The sequence below is a fragment of the Humulus lupulus genome, chromosome 4 (genome assembly GCF_963169125.1).
Source record: "Humulus lupulus chromosome 4, drHumLupu1.1, whole genome shotgun sequence".
NCBI lineage: Eukaryota > Viridiplantae > Streptophyta > Magnoliopsida > Rosales > Cannabaceae > Humulus > Humulus lupulus.
In genome coordinates this window covers 156,605,852-156,628,295 of record NC_084796.1, presented here as the reverse complement: position 1 = coordinate 156,628,295, position 22,444 = coordinate 156,605,852, and the positions used below count along the sequence as shown (strand labels likewise).

The 22,444-nt window shown below is 38.5% G+C and overlaps 1 protein-coding gene across 1 annotated transcript; it reads right to left on the bottom strand.

Moving 5' to 3' along the window:
- Positions 1-15,301: 15,301 nt before the first annotated feature.
- LOC133830920 (uncharacterized) lies at positions 15,302-22,202 on the bottom strand. Its single transcript, XM_062261038.1, has 7 exons — positions 21,731-22,202; positions 17,788-17,890; positions 16,628-16,728; positions 16,342-16,516; positions 15,985-16,155; positions 15,788-15,888; positions 15,302-15,658 (listed from the first exon to the last, which is right to left on the bottom strand). Exons 1-7 carry the CDS (start codon positions 22,025-22,027, stop codon positions 15,599-15,601), a joined length of 1,008 nt encoding a protein of 335 aa, XP_062117022.1. The 5' UTR covers positions 22,028-22,202; the 3' UTR covers positions 15,302-15,598.
- Positions 22,203-22,444: the final 242 nt, after the last annotated feature.

Here is a 22,444-nt window from a genome sequence, read left to right as displayed (position 1 = left end):
TCAATAGAATTCAACATATAAAACTGTATAACTTCACCATCAAATTTCATTGTAAGTGCCCATACTTTGACATCCAGCTTTGTACTTGTAATAAGTCGGAATGGCCTACCAAATTGAACCTGCACCAAAACATCTTCAACTACCCTTAGGGGATAGGCATTAGTGCGATCATCTAATCGAATAATAACACTAATTTCTTTTAATAACCCTAGATTTAAAGAAGCAAAAATAAAATAAGATATAACATTAATAGATGCTCCTAAACTTATCATACAATGATCAAACCTGATTTTACCGATGGTGTATAGATTTGTAAACATCCCAAGGTCTTGACACATAGATGAAAACTTCCCTTTATGAACAACAAAGACATTCTCCTCCACACTTATCTATTTATCACCCTTTAAGAACAACAAAGACATTCTCCCCCACACTTATCTTTTTATCACCCTTAAGTTTCTTTTTGTTTGTGCACAACTCCTTAAGAAGTTTTACATACTGTGGTACTTGCTTAATGGTTTTAAGGAGAAAAATATTGATTTTAAGGATTACCTTATTTTCCTCCTCATTCTTAAATTTTGTCAATCTACTCAGAAAAGGAGGAATAGGGACATACGATCTGACAGTTGGTTTGTGTAGCATGTTTTGTGATGATGGACCAACTAATGTGAAAGTTTTGATGTCTAGTGGAGAAGTTGTTCCTGGGGTTGAATTGTTGACTTCTTGAGTTGGAATTAGAACAAGTGTTATGTCTGGATGAGGTGACATGTCAAGTTGTGTACCGCTTTGGAAAGTTAGGGCACTATCATTCTCTATTAGATTACTCTCTAATTCTGCTGGTTATTCTCCAATATTCTCAACCTTAAGATTATTCAATGATGTAGCAATTTGTCCCATAGTACTCTCCAAATTCTTGAGGGACGCTTCTGTACTCTGAAGAATAACTTGGGTCTGTATAGTTGAAGTCACCAATGTTCTTAACATATCTGAAATTGATGGTTCCTGATATTGTAACATTCTTGTAGGAGGTTGTTGAGGAAAAGGCTCATAAGCCTGCTCTGACATCTGTTGAAGTAGGAGATTGCGGACATTCATTGCATTGATGAGATCTCCAATTAATTGATCTAAATATTGTGGCATGAACTCATTATATTTATGATTGAGAGTAGTAATTTGGCTCAACATATTGATTTCCACCATAGAAAGTATTAGAATATTACTCCCATTGTGAATTGTAATTGTAACGCCCTGGATAGCCAAGACCGCTACACTGTGTACTTATAAAGGTGCAAGACTTGCTAATCAAGTCAATATTTTAAAAATGTGTCACTAAACATGTAAGAGCTAGGTATTGGTCTCAAAAGACTCAATTCATATATTTAAACTATAATAAACACGGGATCCCATAAGAAAACAGAGTTAAAATAAGTTTACAGACTCCCAAAAGTACATGAGTAATCACTAGCCATATTAAGGCAAAATAGACAGTTTTCAGGTCTCGCGTCCCTGCCTAAACCTCAACCGTGGCGGCCGGGCAACTGGCTATGTACATTCTGCTCGCTGAGCTCTCCAATCAAGGCTGATCAAACTTGCCCTTGCCTTTACCTGCACCACGTAGCACCCGTGAGCCAAGGCCTAGCAAGAAAACATCTTATACAACTCAATCAATGATAACAGACAGTTAGTTCATTATGCATGTATTCCCATCAGATAATCCACAACAAATATTCAGCACGTACATTCAGATTCAAGATACAATCAATCACATATTACACTCATATCACAAAATATTCAGGGCCGAAAACTTAGGCCGCACCCTCTGTTTAACCCACTGACTCCGGCCTGCTTAAACCGAGCTCAGTGCATAATAAGTTGTCCTCGGCTACCAGTGGCCGAGCCGCACCCTGTGCGCTAGTGAAACCCTTGGCACCCTTAGGCCGTTGGTTCACTAAATGGCTTGCATGGCATAATACCATATTTTCAAGCGTTTACAATAGGGAGCCCTTAGTCCCGTCACATATATTCAACCAGGTGCAGTTTTCTTACCTTGAGTCTGTACGGTTATTGATTACGAGCCACGCCCCTCAAGCACAATCTGTTCCCGAGCCTAAGCCTTTATCACCTAGTCACAACCAAAGTATAGGGTTCCATTAATACTCGAATATAGGTTTCCGGTTACAAAACTAACTCCGGGGAATATGAATTCCACCAAGCACGGTGATGAAACCAATCCCAAGCATACTAGACCACTTTCCCGTACCTAAAACCCTCAAAAACTCATGTGTGCAACCAAGGGCTGCGGCCCTTGAAGCTTAGCCGTGGCCCTAGCCTCAAAACAGAACCCATGCCTTCCCAAACATAACACGCGCCGCGGCCCTTGCTTTGGGCGCCGCGGCACCCTCCCATGGCTGAGCCTCCGTGGCCCTTTTTCATCCTAGGGCCGCAGTGCTCTAGAACAGAGCCGCGGCCCTTCCCTTCGAACCCAGAATATCCACCATTTCAAGGCTCAAAACCTCAGCCAAAACCACTCTTAAGCTCCATACTTCAACACCCAACAATCCCAACACTTTTAACATACCTTAAACAACACAATTCCACAGAAAATTCAGCCCATCACACACTAGGATTCTCCTTTTAATTTCTGAAACCCAAGAACATGAACTCCTAAAACTAACCAGTCAAGAACTCAAATTCAAACCTCTAATTCATGGATAAGAGCTTACCTTGTAACAGAATCTTCCCTCTATCCAAAGTCCAGCTGATTCCCAAAGGTCCCAGCTCAATTTCCACCCTAATCAATAATTGAACAGCACCTCAAAACCAGTTGGTACACAAGATTAAACTTCTAGAAAAACACATGGATTAACCCTTACCTTAATCTTGATTAGTTCCTGAGCTAAGCCTCTAGATTAATCCCTCAATCCTCCAAGCTTCAACTGATTTTCCCTTAAAATTTCAATGTTTTCCTTCCCTTTTGTTTTCCTTGAGAGTGAGAGAGAACTGAGGTAAAGAGTTTGAGTCGGTTTATCTTTTCTTCCAAGAGTTTCCTTAAGTCTATCTTATTGCTAAGTCAATCCCAAGGCTCGGGGTGCCGGAACCGTCCCCGAGGGCAAAACGGTAAAATCCCCCAATATTCCCGCCTAGACATCCTATCCTCAAATATATCTCCATATATTTATTTTCATGACTCGATAGTTCAAATTGCTACCCGATACCTAAAATACCCCTGACTTATCCAAAGTCATATCTTGAGTCCCGTTGTGACTTTTCCCGCTATCTGACCCTAGGATCGTCTCGAGTCGTGCTCTACGAACCTGCCCACATAATTATGTGGGTCTCATATACCACATATTTATTTCATATTATCACATAATATCATCAACTATCATATAATCAACATTAATCACATTATTTACACATTTAAGTCAACAATATCCACTCTAATCCCATTTATGCCCTCCTAGCATGCTAATCAAGGCCCCTAAGCCTTATTAGCGAATTTGGGTCGTTACAACTATCCCCTCCTACTGAGAATTTCGTCCTCAAAATTTACTTGAATAGCTCGGGATGCTGATCCCGCATTGCCGTCTCTAACTCCCAGGTCGCTTCCTCGACCTTGCTATGCCTCCATAATACTTTCACTAACGGAATCGTCTTATTCCGCAGAACTTTGTCCTTCCGATCCAAAATCCGAACTGGTCTCTCCTCATAGGACAAGTTTGCTTGCAGCTCCAAGTCCTCATACCTTAGCACATGTGTTGTATCAGAAACATACTTTCGCAACATAGAGACATGGAACACGTTATGAACTCCTGATAGTGACGATGGCAAGGCCAGCCTATAAGCCACCTGTCCAACCCTCTCTAGGATTTCAAAGGGTCCAACAAACCGAGGGCTTAGCTTGCCCTTCACTCCAAACCTCCTCACACCCCTCAACGGTGAAACTCGCAGAAACACGTGGTCCCCAATCCGGAACTCCACGTTCCTACGCTTAGGGTCAGCGTAGCTTTTCTGTCTACTCTGCGAGGCAAGCATCCTAGATCGAATCTTTTCAATGACCTCATTAGTCTTCTGAACCATATCTGGCCCCAAATACCTTCTCTCACCCATCTCATCCCAGTGAATGGGCGATCCACACTTCCTTCCATATAACATCTCATAAGGAGCCACTCCTATCGTGGACTGATAACTGTTGTTATATGAAAACTCAATCAATGGGAGATACTTACTCCACGAACCCTCGAAGTCAATCACACATGCCCTAAGCATGTCCTCCAATACCTGAATCATCCTCTCAGACTGTCCATCAGTCTGGGGATGAAAAGCTGTGCTAAACTTCAACTGAGTCCCCATGGCTCTCTGCAGAGCTCCCCAGAACTTAGAGGTAAAGATAGGGTCCCGATCAGATACAATAGACTTTGGAACCCCATGAAGACGAACTATCTCCCTCACATACAGCTCTGCATACTGTTCCACGGTATAAGTCGACTTCACTGGTAGAAAATGAGCTAACTTGGTGTATCTGTCCACTATCACCCACACCGAGTCATGAAGTCCAACTGTCCTGGGTAATCCTCCCACGAAGTCCATCGTAATATCCTCCCATTTCCACTCTGGGATACCCAAAGGCTGAAGCAATCCTGATGGTCGCTAATGCTCAGCCTTAACCTGCTGACATGTCAAACATTTAGACACATACTCAACTACATCCTTCTTCATCCCAGGCCACCAGTATAATGTCCATAGATCCTGATACATCTTCGTGGTACCTGGATGAAGTGAGTATGGCGTAGTGTGAGACTCATCCAATATCTCGCGCCTAATCCCCTCATCCGCCGGAACACATATCCGTCCCTGATATCGGACCAAACCTGTCTCTGAAACTGAATAATCCTTAGCTGTCCCCGCTAAGGCATGCTGCCTACTTTCCTGCAACTGTGCATCTGTCAACTGACCCTCCTTGACCCGCTCCAACAGGGTCGACTGTAAAGTGATATTGGCTAACTGGCCCACCACCAGTTCTATCTTTGCCCTGACCATCTCATCAGCCAATTCTCTTGAGATCTGAGTAGAACTATACAACTGCCCTGGGCCCCTCCGGCTCAATGCATCTGCCTCCACGTTGGCTTTCCCAGGGTGGTAAAGGATATCACAATCATAATCCTTAACCAACTCCAACCAACGTCTCTGTCTCATATTCAGATCCTTCTGAGTATAGAAATACTTCAGACTCTTATGGTCGATGTATATCTCGCACTTCTCTCCATACAGATAATGACGCCATACCTTTAGTGAGAACACCACTGCCACTAACTCCAAATCATGAGTCGGATACCGCTGCTCATACTCTTTCATCTGTCGAGATGCATAGGCTATAACTTTCTCATTCTGCATCAGCACACAGCCTAAACCCAACCTCGATGCATCACAGTAGACCACAAACTTCCCTTCCTCCGAAGGAAGACTCAACACAGGCGCAGAAATAAGTCGTCGCTTCAACTCCTGAAAGTTGTTCTCACACTTCTCTGACCAGATGAACTTCTAATTCTTCCTTGTCAACTCTGTCATCGGTGAAGAAATCTTCGAGAACCCCTCTACAAACCGCATGTTGTAACCAGCCAACCCAAGGAAACTTCGTACCTCCGAGGCATTCCTCGGCCTCGGCCAATCCCTAACTGCTTCTACCTTGGACGGATCCACCTTAATCCCTTCTACCCCAACTATATGTCCAAGGAAGGTCACCTCTGGTAGCCAGAACTTACACTTCTTAAACTTGGCGTATAACTGATGCTCCCTCAACCTCTGCAAAACCTGTCGGAGATGCTGCTCATGTTCTGCCTTTGAACTGGAGTATACCAAAATATCATCGATAAAGACAATGACGAATTGATTCAAGAAGTCCTTGAACACCCTATTCATCAGATCCATGAAAGCTGCTGGGGCATTGGTCAGACCAAAAGACATGACCAAGAACTCATAATGCCCATATCGTGTCCGGAAGGCCGTCTTCGGTATATCCTCATCCTTGATCCTCACCTGGTGATAACCAGATCGAAGATCAATCTTTGAGAACACCGTCTTACCTTGCAGCTGATCGAACAAGTCATCAATCCTTGGTAGAGGGTACTTATTCTTAATAGTTAACTTGTTCAATTCTCTGTAATCGATGCACATCCTCAAAGTCCCGTCCTTCTTCTTAACAAACAACACTGGAGCGCCCCATGGAGAGTATCTAGGCCTGATAAACCCCAAATCCAAAAGTTCTTGCAATTGTATCTTCAACTCTTTCAGTTCTGCTGGTGCCATCCTGTACAGTGTCCTTGATACTGCTTCTATCCCTAGTGCCAACTCAATCTCAAACTGAATATCCCTGCGTGGCGGCAACCCCGGCAGATCCTCAGGGAATACATCCAAAAACTCACACACCAATCTGGTCTCTCTCGGCCCTGCCGGCATAACTCTAGCGGTATCCACTACATTAGCCTGAAAACCTATGCATCCCCCCTGCAGCAAGTCTCTGGCTCTCAATGCTGAAATCATAGGTACGCGGGACCCAGACACCGCACCCACAAAGACAAAAGGGTCCTCGCCCTCAGGCTCAATAGTAACCATCTTCTTCCTGCAATCAATCGTAGCTCCATATCTGGCCAACCAGTCCATCCCTAAGATCATATCAAAATCCTCCAAATCTAACTCAATCAAATCCACCGAGAGTTTCCTACTATCAATCATCACTGACAGTGCCCTAATCCATCTCCTAGAGACTACCAGTTCCCCTGTAGGCAACAAAGTCCCAAACCCTGCGGTCCGATACTCACTAGGTCTACACAGTCTATCAATCACTCTACTAGAAACAAAAGAATGTGTAGCACCAGAATCAATCAATACTATAAAAGGAAAGCCAGCACTAGAAAGCTGACCTGTCACTACTGAGGGACTAGCCTCAGCCTCCGCCTGAGTCAAGGTGAATACTCGAGCTGGAGTCAAGCTATCCACCTTTCCCGCTTCACCTTTCTTCACCATTGGGCAGTCTTTCCTGAGATGCCCCACTGCCCCACACATGAAACATGCCTTGGCCCGACACTCGCCCAGATGACGTCTTCTACACCTCGGGCACTCTGGATAGGTCCGCCATGCCTCACCGCCACCCTGACCACCCCGACCCCTCCTATCAGGACCAGGAGCGGTCGAAGTGTCAGGAATCTTCCTCTTGAAGTCACTGGGGCCTCCGCCCCTACCTGCCCCTCAGTAAGGAGGCACCGCCCTGCTACCCTCACGCCTCACTGCGCTCTCCCTCCATATCTTGTTCTCCGCTTCCTCAGCGGTAAGAGCCCTCTCAACGGCCTGGGCATAAGTTGTTCCTCCAGGTACCGTTGTGATCCTGACACCCTGGGCTATCATAGCATTAAGCCCCCTGATAAAACGATCTTGCCTAGCAGCATCAGTAGGCACAAGATCTGGTGCAAATTTCACAAGTCTATCAAATTTCAGGGCATACTCAGTAACAGTCATATTGCCCTGTACCAAACTCACAAACTCATTAACCTTTGCTGCTCTAACAGCAACATTGTAGTACTTCTGGCCAAACAAATCCTTGAAACCTTCCCAAATCAAAGTGGTAACATCCCTGGTCTGCGATGCCACTTCCCACCAAATGTGGGCATCTTCCCTCAACATATAAGTGGCACAGGCCACTCTATCCTGCCCCTCAATTCTCATAAAATCCAGAATTATTGTAATCATAGTTAGCCATTACTCGGCTTTCAAAGGATCCTGTTCACCCTCAAAAATTGGGGGTTGCTGCTTCCTGAACCGCTCATATAACGGTTCCCACTTGTTAACAACCTCCCCAGGCTGCACAGCTGGTACCATTGCAGGTGGTACAATAGGGGTAGCACTCCCTGATGGAGCCTGCTGTTGCAGAATACGGATCTGCTCATCCTGACTCAATAACCGAGCCTGCATCTCTGCCATTAACTGATGCCAGTTCTCAGGGACTGGCGGGGGAATCTGGCCCTGATCATCACTACCGGTCCCGGACCTAGTGCCGGCTAGTCGTGTGGATTTTCTTGGACGCATAGCTATCCAAGTCAATCTGAAAATAACGACTCGGCGGTCAGACCATGATGACAGGGTAAAAGCTTCTCCAAATCTCATCAATAGAGCATAATCAACCACAGATAACCAACATATAAGAATCCAAGCACTATATACAATTAATCATCCATATTTCCATTTACATGCACGACGATGTTAATAAACATGCCTCAATAATTTCACACAGCAGGCAAGGGCCAGGACCTATCAGTATCTCATGCTTCCTAGTAATTCAGTAAATAAAAACATTCATAGCTCATCTCAGACACATAAGCACATAAACACACATATGCACATTACCATACCCTGATTTGAGCTTGTCTCCAGCAGCGAATGTACATGTCCAGGCTGTCTTCAGGAACCCTTAAACCTAGGACACTCTGATACCAAGTTGTAACGCCCTGGATAGCCAAGACCGCTACATTGTGTACTTACAAAGGTGCAAGACTTGCTAATCAAGTCAATATTTTAAAAACGTGTCACTAAACATGTAAGAGCTAGGTTTTGGTCTCAAAAGACTCAATTCATATATTTAAACTATAATAAACACGGGATCCCATAAGAAAACAAAATTAAAATAAGTTTACAGACTTCCAAAAGTACATGAGTAATCACTAGCCATATTAAGGCAAAATAGACAGTTTTCAGGTCTCGCGTCCCTGCCTAAACCTCAACCGTGGCGGCCGGGCAACTGGCTATGTACATTCTGCTCGCTGAGCTCTCCAATCAAGGCTGATCAAACTTGCCCTTGCCTTTACCTGCACCACGTAGCACCCGTGAGCCAAGGCCCAGCAAGAAAACATCTTATACAACTCAATCAATGATAACAGAAAGTTAGTTCATTATGCATGTATTCCCATAAGATAATCCACAACAAATATTCAGCATGTACATTCAGATTCAAGATACAATCAATCACATATTACACTCATATCACATAATATTCAGGGCCAACGACTTAGGCCGCACCCTCTGTTTAACCCACTGACTCCGGCCCACTTAAACCGAGCTCAGTGCATAATAAGCTGTCCTCGGCTACCAGTGGCCGAGCCGCGCCCTGTGCGCTAGTGAAACCCTTGGCACCCTTAGGCCGTTGGTTCACTAAATGGCTTGCATGGCATAATACCATCTTTTCAAGCGTTTACAATAGGGAGCCCTTAGTCCCATCACATATATTCAACCAGGTGCAGTTTTCTTACCTTGAGTCTGTACGGTTATTGATTACGAGCCACGCCCCTCAAGCACAATCTGTTCCCGAGCCTAAGCCTTTATCACCTAGTCACAACCAAAGTATAGGGTTCCATTAATACTCGAATATAGGTTTCCGGTTACAAAACTAACTCCCGGGAATCCGAATTCCACCAAGCATAGTGGTGAAACCAATCCCAAGCATACTAGACCACTTTCCCGTACCTAAAACCCTCAAAAACTCATGTGTGCAACCAGGGGCTGCGGCACTTGAAGGTTAGCCGCGGCCCTAGCCTCAAAACAGAACCCATGCCTTCCCAAACATAACACGCGCCGCGATCCTTGCTTTGGGCGCCGTGGCGCCCTCCCATGGCCGAGCCTCCTTGGCCCTTTTTCATCCTAGGGTCGCAGCGCTCTAGAACAGAGTCGCGACCCTTCCCTTCGAACCCAGAAAATCCACCATTTCAAGGCTCAAAACCTCAGCCAAAACCACTCTTAAGCTCCATACTTCAACACCCAACAATCCCAACACTTTTAACATACCTTAAACAACACAATTCCACAGAAAATTCAGCCCATCACACACTAGGATTCTCCTTTTAATTTCTGAAACCCAAGAACATGAACACCTAAAACTAACCAGTCAATAACTCAAATTCAAACCTCTAATTCATGGAGAAGAGCTTACCTTGTAACAGAATCTTCCCTCTATCCAAAGTCCAGCTGATTCCCAAAGGTCCCAGCTCAATTTCCACCCTAATCAATAATTGAACAGCACCTCAAAACCAGTTGGTACACAAGATTAAACTTCTATAAAAACACATGGATTAACCCTTACCTTAATCTTGATTAGTTCCTGAGCTAAGCCTCTAGATTAATCCCTCAATCCTCCAAGCTTCAACTGATTTTCCCTTAAAATTTCAATGTTTTCCTTCCCTTTTGTTTTCCTTGAGAGTGAGAGAGAACTGAGGTAAAGAGTTTTAGTCGGTTTATCTTTTCTTCCCGGTTTATCTTTTCTTCCAAGAGTTTCCTTAAGTCTATCTTATTGCTAAGTCAATCCCAAGGCTCGGGGTGCCGGAACCGTCCCCGAGGGCAAAACAGTAAAATCCCCCAATATTCCCGCCTAGACATCCAATCCTCAAATATATCTCCGTATATTTATTTTCATGACCCGAAAGTTCAAATCGCTACCCGATACCTAAAATACCCCTGACTTATCCAAAGTCATATCTTGAGTCCCGTTGTGACTTTTCCCGCTATTTGACCCTAGGATCATCTCGAGTCGTGCTCTGCGAACCTGCCCAAATAATAATGTGGTTCTCACATATACCACATATTTATTTCATATTATCACATAATATCATCACCTATCATATAATCAACATTAATCACATATTCACACATTCACACATTTAAGTCAACAATATCCACTCTAATCCCATTTATGCCCTCCCGGCATGCTAATCAAGGCCCCTAAGCCTTATTAGCGAATTTGGGTCGTTACAGTAATTGTTAGAATAGGGGTCGTATCTATTCATTTGAGGATCATAACAGTGTTGATAGTACATTGTCATGTATCAAATCAAGTTCTATGCAAGCCTTGAAAACATCAACCACAACTAATAAACAAAGTTAGTAAAAAGGGAAAAAAATGAACAACAAATTAAATAAAATAGTTCTCGGCAACGGCACCAAAAACTTGATGGATGTCGTTTGCCATATCAAATTTAATTATATTTTTTTGTTATTCACTTATACCAGCTACTTCAGTATAGCGGTAAATAAGGGTCGAACCCACGAGGACTATGATCCAATTATTATTCAAAATAAAAACTAAACTGAAATTAGAAAGGGATTTTAGTTTTAAAATCTAAAAACATAAAATGAAATAAATATAAAAGATTAAATAACTAAGGATATAACAATATTAAATAAATAGTCAAGAATTACTCTCCACCTTCGACAATCAATCTATCAACAATGACGAATAATATTCCATATTCCCAATTAAACTATTAACCCCGCAGATAACACTTAAGCAGTCAATTATCTTAGTTTCCCTATTATACTTAATTAAATCTAAGCATTCTTAATTAACCTTTTTTACCCAGCAATAAACTCATTAAGCATGTGATCTATATAACCTAGTATAAGCATTACACTCTATGGTAACAGGTTAATCTAGGCAACAAATTCATTGAGAATGCAATTCATTTAACATAGGTTATATTTTTCACCAAAATTAAAATATCTGTCATAATATCCTAATTGTAATTTATCACTCTACTTAGAATCCTAAACTATTATGTGAATAGAAATCCTAAGATGGTAGTATAATAATGCAAAACCATAATTAGTGGCCGTCTAAACAAGATTTTACAAGATCCATGACATTCAAATAGAAAAATAGAAGCAATTTAATATAAAGGAATAGAAGAAATAAAATTCATCAATGCATTCAAGATCTCATGTCTAGGGTCTTTAAATAACCCTCAACTATAAAGAAAACTACTCAATAATCATATTCATATTCATAAACATAAATATTCAATAAAAATAAAAGAGTTTTGAGAAGAAAGAAAAACTAAATTGAAGAATGTTTATGCTAGTGTCTTTTCTCCTCCTCTACTGCTATAGCCTCTAAAATTCGCAATCCAAAGTTGTATTCAAAGTTAACTCTAATCCCTTTAATAGCCCTTCCAAAATACATTTAAAATTCAAAAATAAAGAAAAAAAATCGATCACCGGCCGTGGGCATTGTTTCTTAGCGACCGCGGCCACTGGAACATGTTTTTTCTAGAAAATTGGGCTCTAGCCGCAGCCTAGGACATTGCTGGCCGCGACCACTACGTTCTTACCCCCATGCCGCTCCCTGAAATAAGGCTGACCGCAGCCATAGAAATTTTCTTGTTTTTCAATTTTCTTCTGCTGCAACGACTGAAATTATTTTAATCATAACTTCATCGATATAACTCGGAATTGGATGATTCAAAAAGCTATGGAAAGCTAAGAAAAAAATCTAAAACTTGCATTTCTTTGAAAAATTTCCAAAAGATTATTGTAAATTTATCAAAATCAAGTGTGAAGTTTCAAACTTGTAATTTCGAGTTTAACCATTGCTTGTAAAACATCTCAAATTCATTATTTTTCATCCAAATGTCTTGAAAATCTTAAAAACACAAAATAAAATAATTAAACATATATAAATAAATAATCAAGTGCATAATCATAGAAGAATAATGAATTAAAAATAGACAATTTCAATATTTATCAAATACAATTATTTCATTAATGTAATCAAGTTTTAAGCTGTTTTATTTTTATTTAATTATCAAGTTATGTTTTTATTTTTATTAAATATTTTAATACAATATTTTAATGATTTAATTATTCATAATTGAGAGTAATTTGGATATTATAAAAACAATGTTGACTAAATTTGTGTCTAAGATACTATTTTTTACTGATTTTACAATCATAGGGTATCCGATAATAATTATTCATAATAGAAGGTACCAAAGTTATACTTGGTAAAAATATAGGGTACCAAATGCACATATTCCATATATTTTAATTAATAGAGGATTTACTGGAGAGGGTAGTTAAGGTATTATGAAAATTTTGATGTCCGAATTCAAGCAGATGGTACCGTTTTTTAATGATTTTACAATTACAGGGTTCCCGGTGATAATTATTCGTAATAGATGGTACCAAAGTTGTACTCGACTAAAACAAAATGTACCAAACTAGTACCTACCCTTAGAAGACTTCTTCTTAAAATTATTTTTCATTTTACTACATATATTTATTTATTTGTCAAGTATGTATGAGAAAAAAATATTATATTATATTTTGATAACAAATGTTGGATTATATTCCATTTGTATTCTTAAATCATTGTTGGATTTTTATTGTATAATTTATTATCGATGTGATAGGATCATGTGATAGGATCATATGATCATAGACTTACAAAAGCTATAAATTTGTGTAATTCTAATTATACATATTATATGACTCATTTTTTAAAATGAAACAAATTTATAGTTATGATTTATTGATCTTGAAGTTAAATGACCCTAGATTACATATTGATTTATTGAAATCCATTGTAATATATTGAAATCCCTACAGGTTGTTTATAAAAAAGATTCTCTCAATCAGGAGGAGAGAAATGCAGTTGGATCGATGAATATTTTTTAAAAATGATCCTTGCACAAAATAAGAACTAGAAATTCAAAATGATATATCATTTGTTCATAAATTGTATTATGAGTAAAGAAATCCTGAAGTACTTCATTTGCATAAAGAATCATGGGTAAATGATCACTTGAAGTATAAATTAAAGAACAACAAATGTATGGTCCCAAAGAATAATCTTTATTGCAAATAAAAAATTGATATCATTGAAGATATTCATTTATGAATGCATACTTCAAATTTTGGGTTAATTGATAGTTATAAATAATGGATATACATTGATGTTTCATTTAACACGTATGTTATAGAAGAGTTATAGTAAATAAGTGGTCATGAATAATCATGAATAATTTATGATGTTATTTAAAAGTGGTGATTTATAATTACAATGAAAATCATATGAGATATATAATTACCAAAGTTACCGTGGATATTTGCATGAGAGAGAAAGATATACATGTTGCATTCTTTTTCCCTTTAAACAGGGTTTGGCCTACTAGGTTTTCCTGACAATAATTTTAACGATGCAACTTTTAATCATGCTAAGATACTTACAATTCACGAGGCAAGTGGAGAATGTGTGACTGAGATTAACGACACAACAAATTCGAAGAACATGTGGATTATCTTTCAATAAATAAGTACCAACAATTCTCATGATGATAATGATGCATGCATTGTTCAACTAAAAGAATAATACATTACATGATCTTCAAAAGAGTGGTGATATTGATGTTCAGTAAATTCGATCAAGTGACAATCTTGCAGACTTATTCATGTAGTCATTACCAACACATCAACGTTCTAGAAGATGGTACTTAAGATCGGAATGCGCTAATTTAAAGATCTCCAAGAACTTCAAAATGAGGGACACACTGCACTCTTTTTCGCTTGACTGAGTTTTTGTCCCACTTGGTTTTTCTGGGAAGGTTTTTAATGAAAGTTTTTATGGATTGTTGGATAATATACCATACCACAAAATACGTATACTGAGTTGAAAAATAATATACCAACAAAACTTACAAATTTATTACTAAAAAATGTATATACTATGCTAACAAAATTATATACTACCATTAAAATGTATATAGCATTATACAAAATTATATACTACAATTATGTATAATAAGATAGAAACTAAATATCATAAAAAATGATATAACATACTACAAAAAACATATACACTAATTGGAAAATAATATACCAACAACCCATAAAAAAATTTAAAAATCAATACAACTTTAAAATAAAAACTAATATACATATAGTCATATACCACTATATTAAAGTCATACACTCCTAAATAAATAAATAAAATATAGAAAATGACAATTTAGGTAATCAACAATGTAAAATTGACAATTCTCTACAATTTTAAAAATAAAGACATTAGCTTCTTTATATCATTATTTTTGGTCATTTACTATAATTTCTCTTTTTTATAAGAGGAAGATTTATTTAATTAACGAGTGTTTATAGGCTATTATGCTCCATACCCCAACTAGTTATGGGATAAAAGAAGTTTAATTTTATCATTTAGATGATATTTGAAAATAATTTCAAAAGTGAGAGGGCAAAAACAAACTACTAGCAAAAGTCTGAGGAGACAAAATTGACTACTTGTATAATCTAAAATGAAGCAATAGGACAGTTTGAAAAGGAAGCGCACGGTACCAATGCTTGATTAAAGTGGTATATAGTTTTAATAACTTCTCATGGCAACTTATGACATAGTTGCCTTGAATTTAACAAAACGATATTTTTAATGCCGAACATGGATCTGAATAATTTGATAGAAATGTTGACACACCAGCACTGTTTAACCAAAGGACAAAACGTAATTTTTACTACAATTAAACCATATGTCAACGATAATAAAACCTGTATATATATTACAAACTGCAAGAACAACTTCCTAGGGTAACTGTTATTTTCAATTTTTTCATTTACAAGCATCTTCTCTATCTCTAGTATTAACTGTAAAATAAGTTCTATGTTCATCAGGACTATAACATTTTCTTGGGTATAATTGTCTGTATAGCTTCTTTGTGATTGTGAGTAAAATAAGTGGAATATATCTTCAAATGGATGCAGAAAATAAGAGTAGAAGAAATCAAGTCATGTCATTATGATTGAGGAATTCAATTATATGTGGATATACTTGGTCTGCAGCCTGCAAGTGAATGGAAATCATTGAATAAATCATCGACAGTGTCAAAAACTAACATATCGGAACAATGTAAATTTTTTAACGCAAGGAAAATAGGCTTAACCAGAGGAAAGTGAAATAAACTGCCCATACCAGATGACTTCCCACAACATCATAGTGAGCGTAATGAGGACCCTCAGGTTCTCCAAGAATCTTTAGCGTGAGCATATGCTCAGGGATGAGCTTTGCTGTTTCTGCTCCGTTTGTATTTAAAAGAAAAGATAAGTCAGTTTGAGAAAATGGATCTTGCTAAGGGCACATACATAAATTACATGTATTGAATTTTGTACCATAAACAGCTTCTGGAGGACAAATAAGGTCTTGATCTCCACCAATGGCTAAAATAGGGACATTGGTTTTGTGGAGATGATCCTTGTAGAAGAAATTTCCACTCCTATCACGTAAACCACCCTTCTGGAAAGCTGATGCTAGCTGTAACAGAAGCTTGGCAGGTACGGTACCTACACAGTTTAATCAAACAGTGATTTAAAAAAAAACATTTGCAGCAACAATGAATTAAAAGAAATAGCTATCTCGCGTGATAGCTCAGACGGGATTATAATTAGACTCAAACACACTGGAAACCCAACACTATAGGCTCAACTTGCAAATTTTTGAAAATACAGTCAGATAGTTTCTATACTTACAAAAGTAGTTCAAAACAACCTTTTCATACAATTCTTGACGCATCATCTCTTGAGAAGAAATTTGAGATTTCAGCCAAGATAAAAGATAAGGAGGATGGGAAGCTAAAGGATGAATAGCTGAAATTATTGCCCCTATTGGAATCCCAGGAACATTCAGAGCTTGTGCAGGGTCCGCCTGCAGTCCAGAGTAAAGCAATAATGTCTTATTAGAATACTTTGTTTATTACTAGTACTAAAGTAAGCCTGTTGTAATAACTTAAGCTGCCGATAAATTCATTTTACTCACCAAGGGTAAAAGTAATTTGAGTGATGATCTTGAAGATGTGTAGTCTAGTGATGATGCCAAAGTAGTAACTGATGCCAACCCACAATCCTTCTCCTCAGAACCTTAAAAACATGACAGATTAGCACATGAGAATATACTAGTCAAAAGAAGACATATTACCACCAAACTGAACTCAATTTTTATGTAGATCCTCACCAATAAAAAGTCAAAAGGCAACATTCTCTATTATATGAGAGGAAGAAAAAACATACTAGTTATTTAGCAATTGCACAGAAAAAGATTGCTGAATGAGTGTTGCTATTTCTATTTAATTAGTGAATTGAAGGAAAAGTCAGCACCTATAAGTGATCTTCTAGCATGGTAGACTTTTGAACCAAGTAAAAGCCTTCTTGTATTTTATGTGTTTACCAATAATTAATTACATCTCGAAATTTAGCATTGCTAATAATGATAACTCAAAATGACTTTAAGAAGCTTAATTAGAATCCTATAATGTCATGAGATAGAATACCCAGTGATGTCCTAAAAGCTTAGGACATTAAAACTGTAGAGTCATTGAGAAATGGTTGAAGCTCATATTGGCCAAGTATGACACTGTTGTCAATCAAGCTTTCAATTTTTATCATGAAGTAGTGAGTTCTATATTAACCAACCCATAAAGGCAGTAGATGCAGTTTCTGAACCATCATTTAGACTTTAGCCTTCGTTTGAATTTAAAAAATTTATGTAAAAAGAGAGTTCCAACTTGTTGAAGCATTTTAACATGTAATACTGTGGTCAGCTACTGAATTAGACAGATGCATCAAACAAGGTTGCCAATTAGTTATATTAGAAATTCATCATCTGTCCCTTTATTTACAGTCTTCCAAAACTATCAGAAATCATGTTGATGTCAATCAAATTGGAAATCATGTTCATTTACCAGTTTGGCAAAAATTGTTTGTTATGAACATGAAAATTAGTGAAAGTTTTTACAAGGAGCTATTATGTTATCCAAGACAGTAGTACTATATTCACTTTGTTAATAGTAAAATCCCAATGATTATGCAAACAGGGTAATATAGAATAACTGAAAAGCTAATAGAATGGAGTTGCTCCAAAGAATGAAAAGGTAACCAAATTTAAAGGTGTTTGCAGTAAAAGTTAGCTTTGGAACTTACAGCACCGAGAGATCATCGCATATAACAAAATACCGCCCATTGAGTGACCAATTGCATGCAATTTTCCATCTTTTGATTTGCAGTGAGCTCTTATGTACTCCATCTATGATGACAGAAAGAAACTTTCAGATACTAATTGAAACTATTAAAGTAATGATTTGTAAGTGAATTAAGCTGAAATTATCATAAAAAAAAATAAAACAAAGGCAATTGATTTGTTCATGTTAGAATTTAGCCACTTGGAATAGTCTGTTAGCAACTAACTTAACTGTTTTTTATAGTTAGGTTGTTAGCTAGTTTTTCCCAACCTCTTGGAGCCCATATATGTGTCTATATATAGGTTTTTAGTTCTCAGTTCTAGGTGACGATCTAGAGAGAGAATTTTGAGATGAAAATAATGAGTGCAGAGGGATGTACAGGGACTGTGTGTCTGATCACAGCACCCTCAAGTGAGGAAATTGTAGGTGCATGACACCATTTTTCAGTTTGATCTTTGAAGATCATCTTCTATAATTCTGAGCAACATTTTAAATAAAGATTGGTCACAAGGTGGTTCCTCCCGAGGATTAGATCCAAACAAGAACTTGTTTGTGATTGAACCTCGTTAATTCTGGTGTTCACTGTGTTTAATGTTACAGCATTGTCTTATAGCATCTATATACATATTTGATTATTTTTTCTGGTTTTACTAAATTGTCATTTTGTGTTATTCCGCATTAACTAACTTGTTCTTGAAGTGTGTTAATTCACAACAAGTGGTATCAGAGCCAGGTTTGAGATCAAAGTTTCAAGAACCAAGTTTCAAGTTTCAAGAACTCAGCATCAATGGCATCAACCAGATTCGAAGTTGACAAATTCACAGGGACAAATGACTTCGGTCTTTGGAGGATTAAGAAGAAGGCTCTCCTAGTTCATCAAGGCATCTCTGAAGCACTTGATGCTACTGCTCTCAAAGAACTTGGAGATGACAAGAAAAAGATTCAAGAAATCGAATCAAAGGCTCACAGTGCAATCTTGTTGAGCCTCGGAGATGAAGTACTTCGAGAAGTTTCTGATGAGACTACTGCATAGGGTCTTTGGACAAAGCTTGCAACCATTTACATGAAGAAATCTCTGGCCAATAAACTCTATCTGAAGAAGAAGCTCTACTCTATGAGGATGGATGATTCAAAAGAGCTTAGGAAGCACCTGGACGAATTCAACAAAATTGTTCTTGATTTGAACAATATTGGGGTGAAGATAGTGGAAGAGGATCAGGCAATTATATTGCTGAGTTCATTGCCAAAGGCATATGAACATTTCGTGGACACCATTCTTTATGGAAAGGAAACATTGACAATGGCAGAGGTGAAGGCAGCATTGAACTCGAAGGAAATTCAGAAGAAATCTAATGATTCTCATGACTCAAGTGGAGAGGGTCTATTTATTAAAGGAAGATCAGAAAAGAAAGGTTTCAAGAAAACCAAAACAGGGAACAAACCAAAATCCAAATCAAGATTTCCCACAGACAAGAAATGTTTCTACTGCAAGAAAGATGGACATTTCAAGGATGAGTGCTATCTCTTGAAGAACAAATTGAATCGAGATAAGCAAAGGAATGGGGAAGCTGGTGTTGTGACACAGGGTTATGACTCTGCAGATGTGCTTACTGTGTCAACAAAAGATTCTGGTGATGATTGGATCTTGGACTCAGGATGCTCCTTCCACATGACACCAAACAAAGCCATGTTCAGTTCTCTTGAAGAGAAAACAAGGGGTACTGTACTGCTTGGAAACAACAAAGCATGCCAAATTCAAGGGATAGGGTCTGTTCATATGACAATGCATGATGGCATTATAAGAACTCTACAACAAGTCAGGTATGTTCCTGATCTTAAAAGAAATCTACTTTCAATTGGTATGTTTGATTCTAATGGTTTTTCTGTCAAGATTGATAATGGTACTATGAAGATTTCTAGAGGATCTTTAATTGCAATCAAGGGAAAACTAAGTAATGGCCTATACTACTTAGTTGGTAATGCAATTTCAGGTCAAGCCTCACCAGCAATCGATCAAGGCAGCAAGAATGATGTCAGACTATGGCATCTCAGACTTGGTCATGTAAGTGAGAGAGGGATGCAAGAATTGGACAAACAGGGTTTGCTCAAAGGTGGATTAAGGGGAAAACTGAGTTTCTGTGAAGAGTGTGTTTATGGCAAGTCGTGCAAGATAAAATTCACACCTGGTATACATTCAACCAAAGCTAAACTCGACTATATTCACTATGATCTGTGGGGTCCTTGTAAGATACAAACTTTGGGTGGAGCCAGTTATTTTTTGAGCATTGTGGACTATTATACAAGGAAGGTATGGGTATTTCTGTTGAAGAACAAGAATCATGCTTTCAACACTTTCACCATATGGAAGAAGCTCATTGAAAATCAGACAAGGTGCAAGATAAAGAAGCTAAGAACTGATAATGGTTTGGAGTTTTGCTCAAATCAGTTCAAGGAATTTTGTAACACAAAGGGAATTGCTAGACACCTAACTGTTAAGGGTAACCCTCAGCAAAATGGACTTGCTGAGAGAATGAACAGAACTCTTATTGAAAGAGTAAGATGCATGCTGCAGGGTGCTGGTCTTGGAAGATCATTTTGGGGAGAAGCTGTGAAAACAGCCAGCTATCTTATCAACAGATGTCCATCTGTTGCACTGAATTTCAAAACTCCTCAAGAAATATGGACAGGGAAACCACCAAGTTTTGAGCACCTGAAAGTTTTCGGTTGCACTGCCTATGCTCATATCAGGAAAGACAAGCTGCAACCAAGGGCACTAAAGTGCATGTTTCTAGAGTACCCTGATGGAGTTAAAGGCTACAAACTTTGGTGCCTTGAACCAGGCATAAGAAATGTCTCATAAGCAGGGATGTCGTGTTTAGAGAAGATGAAATGGCCATGAAGTCAAAGAAGGATGCTACAACAAGTTCATCACAGTCACAAGGTGACAACTTGCAGTTTGAGGTGGATCAAGGCATCCAATCTGGCCAAATTACAGAAGTTCCACCAAATGATGCAACAGAAGTTGAAACTGACGTACACACAGATGCAACTCAAGGTGGATTAAGTACTTACCAGTTGGCTCGTGATAGAGTAAGAAGAGACATTAGAGCACCTGACAAATATGGCTATGCTGAGTTTACAGCATATGCACTAGCTGTTGCAGAAGAAATTGAAAGTGATGAACCTACTAGCTATGAAGAAGCCATTACAAGGAAGAATGGAAAAGCTTGGTCAAAGGCTACAGATGAAGAAATGAATTCCCTCAAGAAGTATAAGACCTGGACAGTTGTTCCTAGGCCTGCAAACCAGAGGGTGATAGGCTGCAAATGGATATTCAAGCAAAAGGATGGCATTCCAGGAATAGAAGGAACAAGATTCAAGGCTAGATTAATTGCCAAGGGGTTCTCACAACTAGAAGGGGTAAATTTTAATGACATATTCTCACCAGTTGTTATGCAAACATCAATCAGGCTTATTATGTCAAAGGCAGCTGCATTTGACCTTGAGGTGGAGCAAATGGATGTTAGAACTGCTTTATTACATGGTGATTTAGAAGAGAAAATCTACATGCAACAACCAGAGGGATATGACAGTGGAGATCCCAATCAGGTGTGTCTCTCAAATAAGTCATTATATGGCTTAAAGCAAGCACCTAGGCAATGGAATTTAAAGTTTGATGAGTTCATGAGGAAAACTGGTTTTATCAAGAGTAAACATGATCCATGTGTTTACTATCTTAACCAATGGCATTTGTGGCGATTCCCGACAACAACAACAATGGGCGATTCTTCGCCAGCACCTGTTCATTCATAATCAATATATATATAAATATATATATATATATATTTACACATATAACTCAGAAACTACAATGTATATGTAGTTCGTAAATAAAAAATGTTCACCTCTGGATATGGGAGGTAGCGCCAGAGGGCGAGGCTCCAATCGGAGTTGGGAGCCTTAACAAAGTGAACCTCGTCAGCCGTACAGATGGAAAAGCGGTTGTCCTTACTCTTCTCGACCGCCGCGCCATTGGAGGAGGCTCTCACTCCCAGGCTCCTACGACGACGACAAAGAGTCAGAATCCGAGCACTTTCTGGTGTCAGGTCGGGCCGGAAACCCGGGTTAGGCCCTTTACTGTTGCCGAATGCGAATGCTGCCACCGATCGAAGATCCGAATGAAGAGCGGGTCCGAACAACATATTATTAGTATTTCTTTTTCCTTATATATTATGTTTATGTGATCTGATCTTGATTCTGGAGTTGTGTTTAGACTTTATATACGTTTCTGATATAATATTTTGTGTGTTAGATTATAATTTTTAGTTTTAAAAAAAATGTTGTTCTATCAGTTATGACTTCGTTTATGGAATATTGATAGAGTTTGAATTTTAGAAGCAATGAACTTTTCAGGTTAAGTTTAATCTCTCAAGGGATAAAGCTGTGGCTTGTATTGTAAGTAGAGCATACACAATTTTAGCGGTGTACGCAATGGTGAAAGCCTCCGATTGATTTAAATCATATCAACCAATTGTATTTATATAAAAATGATTTACCATATATGTATTATTTGTATATAATACATGGTAGCTTCAGATTTAACCCATCTAATCTAATCT

Excerpts from the sequence above, each read along its gene's own strand:
- LOC133830920 (XM_062261038.1), bottom strand. The coding sequence starts at position 22,027 with ATGTTGTTCGGACCCGCTCTTCATTCGGATCTTCGATCGGTGGCAGCA. Across the intron at positions 17,891-21,730 it reads GCTACCTCCCATATCCAGAG|ATGGAGTACATAAGAGCTCA; the intron begins GTGAACATTTTT and ends CTGTCATCATAG. Across the intron at positions 15,889-15,984 it reads TCCTCCAGAAGCTGTTTATG|AAACAGCAAAGCTCATCCCT; the intron begins GTACAAAATTCA and ends CAAACGGAGCAG.